A 16,205-nucleotide genomic window follows, 5' to 3' on the forward strand; every position below is an offset into this window, starting at 1 on the left:
ATATTTATACTGATCTAAAAAATCAACAGTAAAAGGTATCAATAGTAAATTATTTAATTATAAAATCATAAACCTCATAAATGTTGGTAGATATACCTACCTAAATTTTTTCCACAAGTGATAGTCAAGGTAAATATGTATTTATAAAAAATCGTTTTAAATACATCCTGTGTGTATCTTTTCTAATATTCCTGAATATTTATTACATTGTTGAATTGAAAAAAAAAACAATTATTTATTAATTTTAACAGCAATCAAAGTTTTTATTTTTCTCATAATTCAGACATATGCCTTAGAAATATCTTAATAATTTATTGGGTATAAGACTCGTTTTAAAGTAGGGTCCCACAAAAAAGTAGAAAAAATATGAAAAAGAAATTAAACATTTCAAAATTGTTGCAGTATACAGTCAGCAGCAGAAGTAGATATGTGGTTGTGGTGCTCAAAATGATCTTGATCTACACACTATCTTTTTATTAACCCTCCATGCAAAAAGAGGGGTGTTATAAAGTTTGACCGCTACGTGTGTCTGTCTGTCTGTCTGTGGCATCGCAGCTCTTAAACAGGTGGGCCGATTTGAATGCAGTTTTTTTTTTATTGGAAATTAGGTTTTCTAGCTTAGACATTTTTCATCAAAATCGGTTTGGCCGTTTTTGAAATATTGAACTTTGAAGTGACAAAGTCGGGGGTTTTCAAATTTTTTGCTGGTTAGGTTATTACCGTGGTAGTAGTTGTGTGCAGATAGGTCATTTTGAGCACTGTGACCGCTCATCCACTTCTGCTGCTAATTTCAACAAGAACAAAGATTTCAGGATATGATAGAAAGTAGAGGCCTTATTTTAATTTCTACTCTTTCTACAGTAGTTTTTCAGCCAACTCATAGCCAAGAGACTGACTAGCAGTATCTATCAAGTATGTTATCCCTTTTACACAGATTTGTTCTTCACACTATTTGACTTAGGGAGTGCTAATTATAAAACAACAGAAAATTACTTATTAATAGGAATTTCCTTCCCAATTACGCCGCAATCAGCACCACAATCATCCTGAAATGAGAGATAACAATCATCAGAGTAGGTAAGACTTGCAAGAAATTGTCTTTTCAAAGTTGAGGTGACTATTATGCTATACTAATATTATAAATACGAAAGTGTGTCTGTCTGCTGCTTTTTCACGCTTAAACTGCTGAACTGATTCAAATAAATAAAACTTATTTTGTTTATCTCTTGCTTAGTAGCTATAGCACAAGTTTAGCTTAGTTTGGGATTAGATCAACTAGTGTTAATTGAATCATGATATTTATTATATTATTAACACAATCAAATAGAAGATTTCAATATAATCTAACCTTAACCATTGGAAGATATTGATGTCATTGCTCAAAAAGTTTGCACTTGTACATACATTAATGAATGCTACACAAGTTCCTTGTGAAATTATCTATGTCATTCTAAAGATATACTGCATTATCTTTGAGTCAAGAGCAAGCAAGAGTCGTAACTAAATGATGAAAGTGATGACTGATTAGAATTTATGGCTTTAATCCAAATACTTATCACTCATCAAGGTGCTAGCAACGTTAATTGGGTTAACACACAGAATTAATAGTGCGAGGAACAGAAGTATCATTGTAGTTCCTTCCCAATATCACATTTTTACCTATCTTAGTATAAGCGCACACATTCTTTTGTTTTCATAGATTTGACACAAATTGTAATTGGATGGCTAATGAATGGCATGCAACAAGTTCAAGCACATCACTAGTCATCAACTTTATTGAATCCATGTTATCCAACTTACACCATGTATACCAAATTTTTAGTTAAACAGACCACTGGTAGTGTGTTAATTTTGACTTCCTAGCCTAGAGCCATACTAACACAGCAAGTTATTCTTTTTATGGCTTTCACCTTTGCCAGGGCCGGATTTAGGGGAGGGCAACCAGGGCTACAGGGCCTCCACAAAAGAAGGGCCCCCATAATAGAAACTGGTTTTTTTTTCAAATTCCGGCGAGTAAACTAGTAAACAACTTTTTTTTTTTTTCCGCTGTTTTACCTTTATCTATTGTAATTAATTATATTGTTAATTTTATTTGGAAAATAGTTTTTGCTAGGTCCCCACTCCTCTGTTGCCTCAAGGCACTTCGAAATTCGGCCCTGACCTTTGCTATTTTAGCAAAACGTATTTTTTCAATGTCCGAGTAGATACAAGCTAACTAAAAGTTTGTAATAATGCTATTTTAGTTTGATTGACATTTCCATACCATTTAATATTAGTTCTGTATGTTAACTAGACTCGAACTTACCCGTATAAGTACAAAAAGAATGATAACAGGTAGAATGCCAGCTTGATCCATCCTTCCCTCTGGCATACTGTCAAAACATCTGAATTCATAATGCTAGTGGGGTCATACAGGCCGGGCCCCGACATCACCGGCCGTGTTCGATATCTGCATTGCAAAATAAACATATGACTCACTTTATCAAACCAATTCTTTAATTAGCATACTAGTCAGAAAAACATAACCTATAACCTATGAACGTACCTGTGTATGTGATACAAAATCAAAGGCACGTTTATTAACAGTGAAAACCATTCTCCTGACAGCAAGAATAGCACGTTAATCAATAAGTGCAGCAGATATTCTGGCAGGACAAGCTAAAAACAAAAAAATAAGGTTAAACCCAAGTCATGGGCGAAGTTCGACTTAAGAAGTATTACTTACCGGGTTAAGGCTGTTGCATTGATCTATTGGATTCTTATAATCGGTTTTCAGTTCATCGAAGGCTATTACGTGGAATATTGAGAAAAATATTAGGAATGCATCTATTATTAGGGCTATAATATAGGAAAAGGCTGGGAAGCTAAACGCCATTTTGACAAAACTGACAAAACCAGCCAAAACTACAAAACTACCGACCGTGACAAAATGACAATGTCAGTCATGCACTTCATAGAGTAGGTACAACTTTTAATATCTATGGTTTCATTCGGGATTCATTACTTTAGAAAATTCCACATCGTATTTTAAATGCAGAGGATTAAACGCCTTTGTAACATTAAATGATGTTGTTTTTGTTAGAATTAGAACAACAAAAACAGAAAACATTTACATTTTATTTATAAAACAAACAAGTGTTTCAGAACATGTCCAGAACGTTGAAACGTTGAACTTGAATGATTCCTCGAATCAGCTATTATTTTTTTGTCCCAGTAAACTGACTGACATTTCTTGTCATCTGTCGTGGCTGTCTGTCATAGATCCAGCTCATTCGAATACTAACCGACTAAATTAGGATGGCAGTGAGTGATTATCTCAAACTAAACTATGGCCAACATTTTCCACAGACAGCAGCGCCGTTTGTCGACTCACCGAGTCCTTTTTAATTCCAATGTTATAACAATTTCTACAATGTTTTCCATGTAGAATTTGTGGATGGATTTATTTTATTTATTATAAATGATGGTTGTGTGATTTAAAAGTTAAAATGAGAGGTGTATGCTTATTAGTTTTAAGCGTAATTGGAGCTGTGTTGTCTATTGAGCACGATTATAAGGGATTTGACGACAGTATATTGTTCGGTATAAATTGGCCCGGCGCTCAAGAAGCACTGGAAAATCTAGTTGATGGAGAAGCAAAACCTCAGGTAACGTAGTTTGATTACATATTTGATACATTAATTTTGTTATGCCCAGTACATTACTGAAATCCGCACACATATAACACTAGCGGCGGCGGCCCTAGCGAATATTTTGTGAAGCCCTAGTCTTTTGTGGAAAGGATGTGTATCGAAAGCAGTTATATATCGGACGGCAGTTATAGATCTTCCATAGGAATTTCGAAAAATCCCTCCATGGTGCATGAAAATTTATGATTTTCAAGACTAGCTATGCTTTGGGCTGTGTGTGATGTTATTGTTGTAAGATGTTAATGTCAATGTCTTTTTGGGTCTATGCAGGCTGATTACCTAGCTTGCCAGCTATAGTGGAATAGTGGAGTGAATCTAGTTTTATAAATAAAACTACAGCAATGATAAGCTTATAAATTAAAACAGGGGTTACTAATGTTTTTATACTGCAATCCTCCTTATATGTTGTAATTGTTTCTTAACACCCGTTGTACAAAAAAATGCTGGCTATTAGCTTTAGTTATGTATGCAGGTAACTCTAGTGTATAGTTTCGCGACACTCATAGGATAGTGCCACAAAGACCTGGGGTATTGCAGAGCACAGTTTGCGGATTCCTAAAAAATATCATTTTGTTCCTTGTATTTTTTTTATTTCATTTCACATTACAAAAACATACCTACTATTAAGAAGTTTGTAATGAGGATCTCTCCACAATCTTGTGACCATCTCTGCCCTATATACATCTCACTGCCAAGCATGGACTGGGTTATATAAACTGCCAACCAAAGATATATTATTGGGTGTGAGTTAGTCCTTTAGGCCATAAAAGTATGACATCTGCCTGAAGAGAGATTTCTCTATTGTGATATTCCCCATGCTATACGCGGCATTTACAAAATAAAGTTTCTTTACACTTTTTAAGGCCCAACAGAACAAAGAAATCCTTCTAGTATCAACGTCACAAAAAGAAAAGTACGAGTGCCATTTGCCAGAGCTGCTTACCAAAGAGACCAACAGCATCGAGGAGTATGACGGCCCATCTCCCATCAATCTATTGAAGCTACTGTTCACCCAGAAGATATGCTCGTACCGGCTGGAGAGTTATTGGAGCTATGAGGTGTGCCACGGACGGTACATCAGGCAGTATCATGAGGAAAGAGAGGGTATGTTTGGATTGCATAATTATTTTGTGCTATAAAGGCTAGGTTATTAAGTTAAGCAATTTTTAATTTGACTTTTTAGATTCAAATCTTCATTTTGACTATGTAGTAGGTATGGTAACTGTTAGCCAATATTTTATTATGTTGGTTTTATAAGCGCTTTTGATTATTTAACAGGTCTTAAAGTGATAGATTTATCACTTATATCTATTATCTATAAAATATCTTCTATTTACCAAAAAAAAAGTTGAGATCATGGATGTTTTTGATGTTGCTTTTATTTATTTTAAGTATTTATTTTCGGAGAACCCATAGCTATAAATTACAGAATAAGCTTATTTTATGGTAACAATAAAGCCAATTACAGGATCTCACAAGTAGAACTAATTTTAAAGAAGTAAAACTTACGCGCTTTTAACCTAATCAAACATTTTCTCGCAAAAATATATTGAGAAATTAAAAATACCATGGATAATAATCATTACTTTTTCAGTTTCAAGAAAATTGCCGTAAAATTCAATTTTTTTATTATGCATTTTTTTTCTCAATTCTTTCCCTTTAATAGTTATTTCTGTATCCGCGTAACCTAGTCATATACATACATGTAAATCCATCTGAATTTCTAGGCAAAGTGGTGAAGACCCAAGAGTATTTCCTTGGCCATTGGAGCATCGAGAAACAAGCCAAACTAGACGAAGTCGCGAAGATTGCGCAGGAGTCCCGCGCGACGCCTCCCACCACCAAAGTGGAGGGGATGGCGCTGCCTTATGTAGAGCTGGTCATGGAGGAAGGTAATGCAGGGTTTAGACTACACAACGTTATAGCGAGTTTATTTAGCTGCGTATCGACTTCGCGTGGCCATCACGCGAGCATTCTTCAACCGCGGCAAACTTATGTTTTGTATGAGTTGCAACGCACGGCGGCACGGTTTCCATAGTGCGTGGTTACCGTGCGAGCTAATGTTCGATGGTTTGCCGCGCGAAGTCGATACACAGCTTAAGAAATTGGGACCGTGTGCCTAAGAAATGCGGCTCCTTATGGGCTAGACTTCAGGTAATGGAATCAGCCGCGCAATTCTATGTGCCGATCGGTAGATATTTCGACACATGCTGTCGTCGCGTGTCACCGACTGGGTGGTAAATGGTTTTATCAGGTTAAAAAAATCAAAATGATTATTCTGTAAGTAGGTCATCACAAATGGCTCTTTTACATGTCACTTTACATACTATCAGCACTTTCAGCAAGGCCATCATTGCCAAGTAGAATGCGCTGCAAGATACTTGGCCCCAATTTCGAACCTCCGACGCAAAAGAGGGGTGTTATAAGTTTGACGGCAATATCCGTCTGTCTGTGCTGTCGTAGCTCTCAAACGGATGGACCGATGTCGATGCGATTTTTCACGTGAAAGCGAGGACCACCGCAGGCAGGTTCTGAGCTGTTTCATTATAGTCGGTTCAGCGGTTTTGGAAGATTCACCTTTAAAATGCCCTTCGGCCACTTTGGAAACCAAAGGTTCGAAACCAGTTTAGAAAACAGAATTATTTTTCTTTTTCGGAAACCTGGTTACGAATGAAGAAAAATAATTCTGTTTTCTAAACTGGTTTCCCATACAGAATACAGAATCTTATTTTGATACTCATTCACAAATGTTAATTTCCCAATTTTAATCGACACAGAAACATAGGTAGGTTTAGGTTTTGTTAAGTTTACATCGGCCCGAAGGGCAAAAACTACACAAAAGTAGGAGCTCCGCGTGTCCGTCAAAACTGTGTCTGTGTCGATTTTTTGAAAAAAAAAGCTACTGTAAAAATGAAAAAAAGCTTTAGTCAAAAATTACAAGTCGATCACTGGTCCAAGTTTCGTGCAAGAACAAAAAGTATTCGTTCGTAACTGGTTTCGTATAGGAACAAAATAGATTTCGTTCGCAACCGGTTTTGAACAAGCCCGAAAAAGTTTTCTTCCGCAACTGGTTACGAAACTCCGGTTACGTATGCGGCCGAAGGGTTAAAATGATAATGTCGGGGGTTTTAAACTTCTAATTTGGTGAGGTTGCGTCGAAGTCCCTTTTACGGTATTCAATTTAATTATCAGAGCCCGTAATTAACAAAGTGTCTGTAAATGTGAGAACCGTCGCTTGTAGTTGTTATTCTTTTCAAATTTGATCACCAGGCACACTATGCGATCTGAGCAACAAACCGCGTAAAACCCGCGTCCAATACGTCTGCTATACCCACGGAAAGCACGAAGTCTACTCCTTCAAGGAAACTTCTACGTGCGAGTACGAAATCATCATACTGACCCCGCTCCTCTGCGAACATCCTCAGTTTAAGACCAAAGAAGTTGGTGAAAATATCATAGACTGCCTGCCTGTCGGCGACTCGCCTCGGAAACCGAGGAGTTTGTTGAAAGCTGAGGTTGATAGCTTGAGGTTCCACCAGCAAACTATAAGGTTGAGTAATAATGTAAGTATAGCATATTTTTTATGTGACATTCTTTGTTTTATCGCAGAGGCTGATCAGAAATAAATGACACGTTTTATGGTTAAACTTATGACTGATAAAAGAACACGCAAATGGGCCAATCAACTTTTTTACCGACACTAATCTGTCCGCGACATTTTTCAAACAATTGCAGATTTTTGTAAGTAAACATGTTTTTTCTGTAATTTTATCGATGGTGTACATGAATACATGCACTACGTAAGTTTAAGCTACTAAACCGTGAAATATCTTGTTGGAAGTACGATTTTTTTGGTAACGCCAGAGACAATTTTGGTAACGCAGGAGACGCCCAAAGTGTCGGTTAAATAGTTGATTGGCCCAAATATCAGGAATATAATATTCTAGCAGTAGATAGCAACTGATAGACTTCAAAAATATATAAGTACACCTTGTCACTAACCATAAAGTTGATTTATACATATATTTGACGCTATGGCTGTAAAAGATAGTATGCCTTTCACTGTACAGTCATAATGTATGTCTTAAGGTTCGATCGTTAACTCTACATTAAATCTCGAAAAAAAAAAGTTGTTCTTTTTTTCACTCTGAATTCAAGCTGTTTGCAGCATTGCGGTGTCTGTTTGTTTGCAACACTCACATTACGTGTGTGTCCCGAATAAATCAATCTGACCACTGGAAATGGTCGAATTTGACTTCCAAACTTTGACTCACACTAACAGGGCAAATTGCAAAAATCTGTAAGTAAAACATTTACAGGGGTGTGTACTTGAATTAAAGTTGCTCAACAAGCTACTATAATATTCCTGATAGTGGTACTTTCCCAAAAGGTGGCATCTATTTCTGAATAGGTTTTTCGCGTTTTGTAATGTCACAGCTTGGCTATTAAGAAGCTGTAACCGTAAAGTACTACTAACTACTACTTTGATTTGGCCATCTTACCATTCATTCAGGATCTGTCTTGGTGGTCAAAAATTTCTTCAAAAACATCATCCACTTAAGCGATTGACTATAAGGATGTGTTCAGATATTTGTGAGCACTTAGACAGTTTCTATGTACCCTTTGAATCGAAATGTCGGACCTAAGTATACTATTTTCACTATAAAAATGTTAAATGAAAAAGTCCTGTTGTTTACGCATGTCATTTTAGCATTTTGCGTTTTTTTTTTGTATTTGTTTTGAATTCTAATTTAATTAATTAATGTAAATAAAGTTGAGTAGGTACTTAGTCGATTAATGATTAAAGAGAAGGTAAGCGTGTTTTCTGTTTTTTGTGCACATAGTAAGTTTACTAGTTTTTGAGATTTTGTTTGTATTTTTAACATTGTGAATGCTCACTACATTATTTATTTTAGTTTAAACGAGCGTTGCTATTTAATTTAGTGTTTCGTTTATACTGCAAATTTATGTGAACTGGGATACATCGTAGTGAAGTCTTTAACCTCGTAAGTCCGCGCGTACTTAATAAGAAACAAATCGACAGTAACTAATGATAATTACCTAATGTACATATGATAAACAAATAATTCAATAAATAAATAGCTAACTACTTTCACGAAATTAAAGATCGTTCCGAAAATAAATACACAAAACGTCAAAGTAAGTTTCTGTTAGAATTTTCATTCACAATACAAGCTTTTTGCTGACTCTACATTTTGTTGACAGTGCTTGCATTGTCATCCGACTTACAAATGTGTACCAAATTTCAAATCAATCCGACCACTGGAAGTGGGTCAAAATAAACTTGCAACATACATACATACATAAAATCAAGCCTCTTTCCCAACGGGGTAGACAGAGACTACTTCCTTCCACTTGCTAAGATCCTGGCATACAACTCTCGCTTCCTCTAAATTCATCAATCTTTTCATGCATGCACGTCGGTTTAGAGTACTCCTGACCCGACCTTTCTTTAGATTCAGAACGTCCTCGATTTGATCGTGGTATGTTCGTCTAGGCCTTCCTCTTCCAACGTTCCCATTCACGCTCATCTTATGCAAGATTTGACCCAACAAACAAGGCAAGTTAAATGATGATGATGATGATCCGGCCAATCATCATCATCATCATACATACCCAGACAGAGAGTTAACGCATTCAATGCCACCAACACACCGACACAAATTGAATTGCATTGTAACATACCTTCACCAAACTTTGCCTAACTGTTAAATATGGCGACAATATTTTTTTTTATAAGAATACCTGTCCTATCTCGTAGTTACGGCTTCTGGTTTATTGGACCGATTTTATCTAAGTCCCCGCTCAGTTCACATGAGTTTGCAGCGCTATTAGTAGTGTAGTAGTGTAGTAATAGACGCTTGTTCACGTTTCTGTTGGCATGTCAAGGAGAGAGACTCTAAGGACATTCTAGCTGTCTTGAAGGTTGAGAAAATTGATAAGGTAAGTTTTGCAGTATTTTACAAAGCTTCCAAACATGATATACGCATTATTACGCATACACACAGCACATGATATATTCATACAGTAGAAGAAGCTGAGATGAATAACGTACCAGGGTGGAACTTTTTCGCTGAAGATGTGAAAATGATTGTGATACTGTACCACTCTGGTGTGCGATTCAGTTTTACGTATACGGGTCAGTCTAATGTGAACTTTAATTTTAGTTTAGTTTAATCGAGCTTAGTTTAACTGAGTTTAGTTTAATAGAGTTAAGTAACACAGTGGACAGACCTCATAAATGTATCTCTTTTCTGGCTTTATAATTTTTTATGCTAACTTTGTGAAATGTAAGTGTAAAGTAAGACAATTTTTGTAATGTTATTGCTGAGTTCTAGCTATACAACTATATAATTTTTTGCCACATGTTTTGGTTATTTTTTTATACAAGCTCTTCTGCCTACTGTTTCGTGTCTTTACTTGCACTGTAACTCAAAAGTTTCTAAGACGTCAGAAATATCTGTATAGATAAGGTGTATACCTTAACGCCATTAACCATGAAGTTGATGTTGATACATACATGACTTATATATTTCGCACCTTGAAAATTAAACTGAAATAATTCGAAATTTCTCATTTTAAAATTCAACCAGATTGTGTTTTTTTTAAAGCTTGTTTTGGAACTGCGAATATGTCCAATTGTTTCAGTTTAGTTTTAAAGGTGCGATTTATGCCTTCGACTATACCAAAGTTCAAGTCAATCCGGGTCATCTCACCAGAAGTGGTTGATACATGTTTTTTAAAGTTTTAAAAAGGACATTTTTTTTAAAACAAAGGAATATTGTAAGTTTCTTATAAATAAAATAAAAGCTGGAAATTGTTGCGCTGCTATAATTACACAAGTTGGTTTCAGTGGAATTATTTTTTTCATTTCGAAACAATACAAATATTGTGTTGGATAGGTTGAACTAAAAAGATTTCTTTGCTCACCTTATGATAGCTTTAGTCACCGTTTAGTCAAGTAGTTTTTTTTGACGAATGTTTGTGCTCGAGTACATTTTCAATATGTATTTAAGTGTGTATCTATCTATTTAAGTACGTTTATCCGTTGCCTAGTAGGTACTTAACGTACCCATAACGCAAGCTTTGCTTACTTTGGGACTAGATCAATTAAAGTCAAATGCCTTGTGATATCTATTTATTTATTTATCTTTCAAGGACGGCGAGACCCACTTGAAGTTCGAGCTGCACCCTCTCGGCGAAGGCGACGATTTGGCCGAGGAAAGTGCGAAGGCAGCGCAGGTAGCCGAAAAGCCACTGCCCATGATATCGGACGACTCGCCCACTAGAGCCTTCCTGAACGGGGAAAACTGCCTGAATGGGGTAAGTCGGCATTTGTACACAAACCTGGCCCCAGTGTCTCCAACTCTCTCTATCAAAATTACGGTGTTGCTGGTCTAAAATTACGTTAAATGGTAATGGTAGAACCTATTCCCGGGTGCGGTTAGTGTACGACCAGGGTCGTCTTTCACCTACTAGAGGCCCTGGGCACAACATGCTGTATTCGGTAAGCCTGATTTTCAGGCGAGAGTTGAGTAGCTATCGGTTATCGTTTGGTAATAGAGTAGGGAGTCACTAGGGGGCCCTAATCAATCGCGGGGCCTTGGGATGTGCCCAGTGGGGAAGGGGGGCCTTTGTCAACCTAGAATGAACGACACCGATTGGCGACCTGATAATTGGAACCCTTATGACGATTACTTGAAGGTTTGAATTGTCAGGTCGAGCAATTTTTGTCGTGCATTCCGTGTCAACAATGGCGGATGGCGGGTTGGGCGGGACTTTAACCGCACGCCCATTGCAGTGTTGCCATTATAGAAATAAGGACACAGATGAAATTACGGTAGAATGTAACCGCACCGTAATAAATAGACATGGGTTCTACGTAGGTGGTAGATTTAGAAAAAATACGGTAGGTCTACCGTAAATTACGGTGTGTTGTTGCTAAGTGCAAAATTCGCTTCGCTTACAATAAAGACCTCATTGATTATATATTATTTTATTATAAAATGAAATTTCTAATTTTGTATAGGTTTTCTAACCTCATAAAAACACATTAACACTCATCTCATACATCTCGCACTAAAAAGAAGAATTTTATTCAGTTGCAGGTGGTAGGACCTTGTGTAAGGCTACCACCATCTTGCCGCTAATCCTGCGTGAAGCAGCAGTGCTTGCACTGTTGTGTTCGGCGTGGAGAGTACAGACGTAAAAGACCCATTAAAAGTTTTATTGTTCCTGCTGCTGCATTTTAGTATATTCCCAGTTTTTTTTTGCCAACGTTGACGCCTAAAAATCTTTACAAATTTGAATACATACGTTAAGCTAAATAATATTTGTTCAACTAAAACAAGCATAGTGATACGAGATTTTTCTTTAGTTTGTTTTTGGTGCGAAAAAAAACGACGTTCTGTTCAAATTACAATATTATTTTAAAAAGAATGCAATACGATCAATGAAAATTTGTTAATAATTATTTGTCCTAAGTGTCGCTTTAAATGCTTGCATATTTAGTAAACAGTTCAAAATTAAAAAACTATTTTAAAACTAATTGGACTATGCATAATAAAATGAATTGATCCTTAATATAATTAAGTAGATTCATATTCGTAATAATTAGTTGTTTCACGAAATTAAATCGTTTTTTTAAGTATTTTTGCACAGTTGTCATTTTGAGCTTATATCCACGCCCTAAAAATTGTCTAAACACAATCATTGAAAAAGGCGAAAATCCTCCACTCACAAACACCGTGTTTGGCTGTTTAGGAGTTTACAAAGTAAATAAAAAAAAATACTTTAATCCCTAGAGATTAATGAGGAGCTTTAGTCCCGATATGCAGAGACTAAAGTAACATTTTAAGAGCACGAGAAGTGAAAAAGCTTGTAATACTTTTAGGGTACAGGCTGGTGGAAATACGAGTTCTGTTACGGCCAGCACGTAGTCCAGTACCACATCAACCGCAACGGGGAGAAAACTACCCTGCTGCTGGGGAAATTCGATGAGCAAGCGCACTTGGATTGGATCAAGGAGAACAAGGGGAAAGCGCCTAAGCCTATCAGTAAGATTACACACTCTTAGTGCCACTAACTAGGGATACGCAGAAGCTAAAATGGAAGGATACGTGTTTTAACAAATTTATATTACACTATGCTGTGGGCAAATGTAACTCCGCATGAACCAGAAGATTTAAGCAGCTTTTTCTTGAAAACAACAAACCTCTAGGAAACCTGCCAAACCTTGCAAGCTTGCAAATATTGGCAATCCCCCCTCCCCCCTTCGCAATGGGGGAACTATGGCCCAAGCCTTCTCATTCTGAGGGGAGGCCTGTGCCCTGCAGTGGTACGTATATAGGCTGGGATGATGATGCTGTGGGCGCCGTAGAAACCGGCTGAGGGATGATACCAGAAGATGGCAGCACCGTCTTCTTAGAAATTCAACTTACATCCTCTACGGCGCTCGCCAAACCGCTTGCCGAGCTTGGCAAATATTGGCAACCCCCCCTCCCCCCTTCATATAATGGGGGAGGCCTATGTCCAACAGTGGACGTCCCACGCCTGATATGATGATATGGTGATGATGATATTACACTATAGTATTTATTTACTCGCGCATGAATATTTCCCACATGAATTTCGAAAAACTCAGAGGTGCGCGCCGGGGTTTGAACCCACGAACCTCTGCTTGAAAGGCGATAGGTCAAACCACTAGGCCACCACGGCTTCATGGCAGTAATCCTAACGATTGAATAGGAATTTTATTCCGATCCTTTGGAAATAGCGGGATAAAAAGTAATCCACATGTTATTCCACTAGCTATCTTCATATCAAATTTCATCCAAATCCGTCCAGCTGTTTATGTGACAGATAAAAATGTGATGCCCGTCCTTTTATTTGGACAAAAAGAACGAGATAATATTCGTCTTTAAAAGGGTCGATCAACTTTTTCTTGTACCTCATTGCCATGGGTACGTCCCTTGGACAACTCTTACTACAATGAGTTTCTATATGTATTCTGTGGTTTAATGAGGGCTATCACGTATGAATTCGCCGCTAGAGGCGCTAGTGTAGCGTGAGGTCTCCGAAATGTCAAATCTCATAGTTTTTGGGTGAGCTACGCGGGTTTATTTATAATTAAAAATAATTTTGTGAATATTTTGCAATATCTCTAATTAATTATGGCAATTATGCGTCCGGGGCAATGAAGTCTGTGTTTTGAGACAGTTTTGTCTTTCGGAAACCTTTGTCCTCCCTTTTTTCCGAACCAAAACGGGACTATGCAACACTGTGGCATGCTCGATATTTATATGGTACGGTTTTAAGGTTATAAATAATATATTTTAATCTAAACTTGTTTCCACGCCCGTAATAACAGACTTTCAAAACCATACTTAAAAACCTCACGCAACAGTGCGCCATCTAGTGAGACAAAAAACGATAGTCCTCATTGATCGAGCGCTAAATGTTTGACATAGTTAAACTGTTACAAATTCATTACTTTATGAAATATCTCCCAAGCACATTAGTAGCATATTTAACAAAAAAAATTAAGTAACTGTCACTGTTGTCTCATCGACAATGAGACAGAACAACAAACAAGAAAAAATTGATTGACCCAAAACTATAACAGCTTATTATCCACAGATCAACGCACGTACATATCCCATTTCTATTCCGGAGGGACGTGTGCGACAAAAACCGGCAAACCTCGCCAAACCGAAGTCAAAACTGAAATGCTTAGAAAACTCCTCCAGTTCAGCCCAAGTGTCCCTCTACCTGTTGGAACCGAGAAACTTGCCCACTATATCCTAGGAGTAGAATCACCACTGATATGTGATATTCTTCCTTACGCCGATGAAAATGGACTGATCAAGTCTAAAACCATCTTAGAAGGATAGAAGAAGAGAAAGAGCTGAAAGAAGAAGACGAGGTGGCGCCAGAAGATGTACCAAAATTTAGGAAATGATTAGAATAAAATGTTTAGTATTTTTTCGTGTTTTATCATGTTTTTTTTTCGTTCACGCGTTCACTGAGCGCATCATAACTTCTTATTATACCTATGAATATGTAGGTATTAATGTACGGAGGTATGTCTGTCAGGGTGTCCCCTGAAAAACGCCGTAAAAAACTTCTTTGCTAAATCAGTTTGATTTGTTTATAATGTGTATTTTTTTATTCGACTGGATGGCAAATGAGCAAGTGGGTCTCCTGATGGTATAGAGATCACCACCGCCCATAAACATCTGCATCACCAGGGGTATTGCAGATGCGTTGCCAACCTAGAGGCCTAAGTTGATACATCAAGTGCCAGTAATTTCACCGGCTGTTCTTACTCTCTACGCTGAAAATACAAAAGTGCTCAAGCACTGCTGCTTCACGGCAGGATTAGCGAGCAAGATGGTGGTAGCAATCCGGGCGGACCTTGCACAAGCTCCTACCACCTGCAAAATGTGTGAACATAAAGCAGTTTATGTAGTTTTAAATCACATATTACTTATGCAAAAGTAACAAACTACTAGGTATTATGCCACAACCGATTGCAGGACATTTCTAACCCAACAAACGTAGATCTTTAGAAGGTATTTAACTGCAGAAGCCAATGAACTGTTGTGGTGCCCAATATGTTTTACACATCTGTCTATTTCCTCGGTAGTTTTGAGCTTCGTAACTGCTCTATCCACTTCTGCTGCTGACTGTACCAAAGTGATTAATAAAAAAAGAGTGAAATAACAAAAGCATTTTTTTAAACTTGACATTTATTTACATTCATATCAACAAAACAGGTTTGTATAAAAACAGTTCTTTTATATTAATTTTTATACCACTGTATACTAAACAAGGTGCCTCGAAAATGTGTTTAAAAATTATTTTGCGTCTCTTGTATTTAAGATATGACGTGGTTCACGAAGGACGCGACTATTCTGCCCTGAAGCTGAAAGATAAGCTGTAAACTAACTCCAACGATGTACACATCAAAAAGTCCCTTAGTTCTAATAACTATTGAGCCATCGCGAAAGAAAATATAGGTACATAGGTTTACAGAAACTCACGCTCAACTTTGCTTTTAATTTTTAGCAAAAAGTCCATTGAATATTACAATATTGAAAAATTCAGACATCATTAGGATCATCTTGCTTTCAAAATAAAGCACGTTTCAGCGCGACATTAAAAAAATAATGACACCAAGATTTCATGTCAAAAAAAGTGTAGCCTTTCCTTTGGCAACAATCTACAGTCATAGACAAAATAATATTGCCTACTAATATACAATTTGATTTTTAATTTAAAGTCATCTCACTTTTTGGGTATCTATCAACAGAATTTACACACTCCTAGATCCTAGTGCAAAAAATTGTCGACAGTTGGCATGGGTGACGAAATGTGTCCATAGACGTCTACTGCGGTTGAAACAAATAAAAACCTTTCTCTAAAAACAGCTTTTCGAATGTTCTCGAGCATAATTGATAAAAATGACGACACTTACAAAATTTTTGGATGTCA

General features: G+C 37.0%; 2 protein-coding genes across 2 annotated transcripts; one reads left to right on the top strand and one right to left on the bottom strand.

The window, feature by feature from the left end:
* Positions 1–599: 599 nt before the first annotated feature.
* Positions 600–2,912, bottom strand: LOC141432190 (protein cornichon-like). Its single transcript, XM_074093680.1, has 4 exons — positions 2,726–2,912; positions 2,546–2,658; positions 2,306–2,449; positions 600–1,046 (listed from the first exon to the last, which is right to left on the bottom strand). The coding sequence occupies exons 1-4, from the start codon at positions 2,873–2,875 to the stop codon at positions 1,019–1,021; spliced, it is 435 nt and encodes a 144-aa protein (XP_073949781.1). The 5' UTR covers positions 2,876–2,912; the 3' UTR covers positions 600–1,018.
* Positions 2,913–3,305: 393 nt separating this feature from the next.
* LOC141432191 (endoplasmic reticulum lectin 1-like) lies at positions 3,306–14,602 on the top strand. Its single transcript, XM_074093681.1, is given in 10 exon segments — positions 3,306–3,647; positions 4,553–4,793; positions 5,417–5,581; positions 6,960–7,252; positions 9,600–9,653; positions 10,869–11,033; positions 12,604–12,766; positions 14,349–14,428; positions 14,430–14,498; positions 14,501–14,602. Coding segments are annotated over 10 exon segments (1,491 nt in total). The 5' UTR covers positions 3,306–3,488.
* Positions 14,603–16,205: the final 1,603 nt, after the last annotated feature.

This window comes from Choristoneura fumiferana, chromosome 10, assembly GCF_025370935.1.
Source record: "Choristoneura fumiferana chromosome 10, NRCan_CFum_1, whole genome shotgun sequence".
NCBI lineage: Eukaryota > Metazoa > Arthropoda > Insecta > Lepidoptera > Tortricidae > Choristoneura > Choristoneura fumiferana.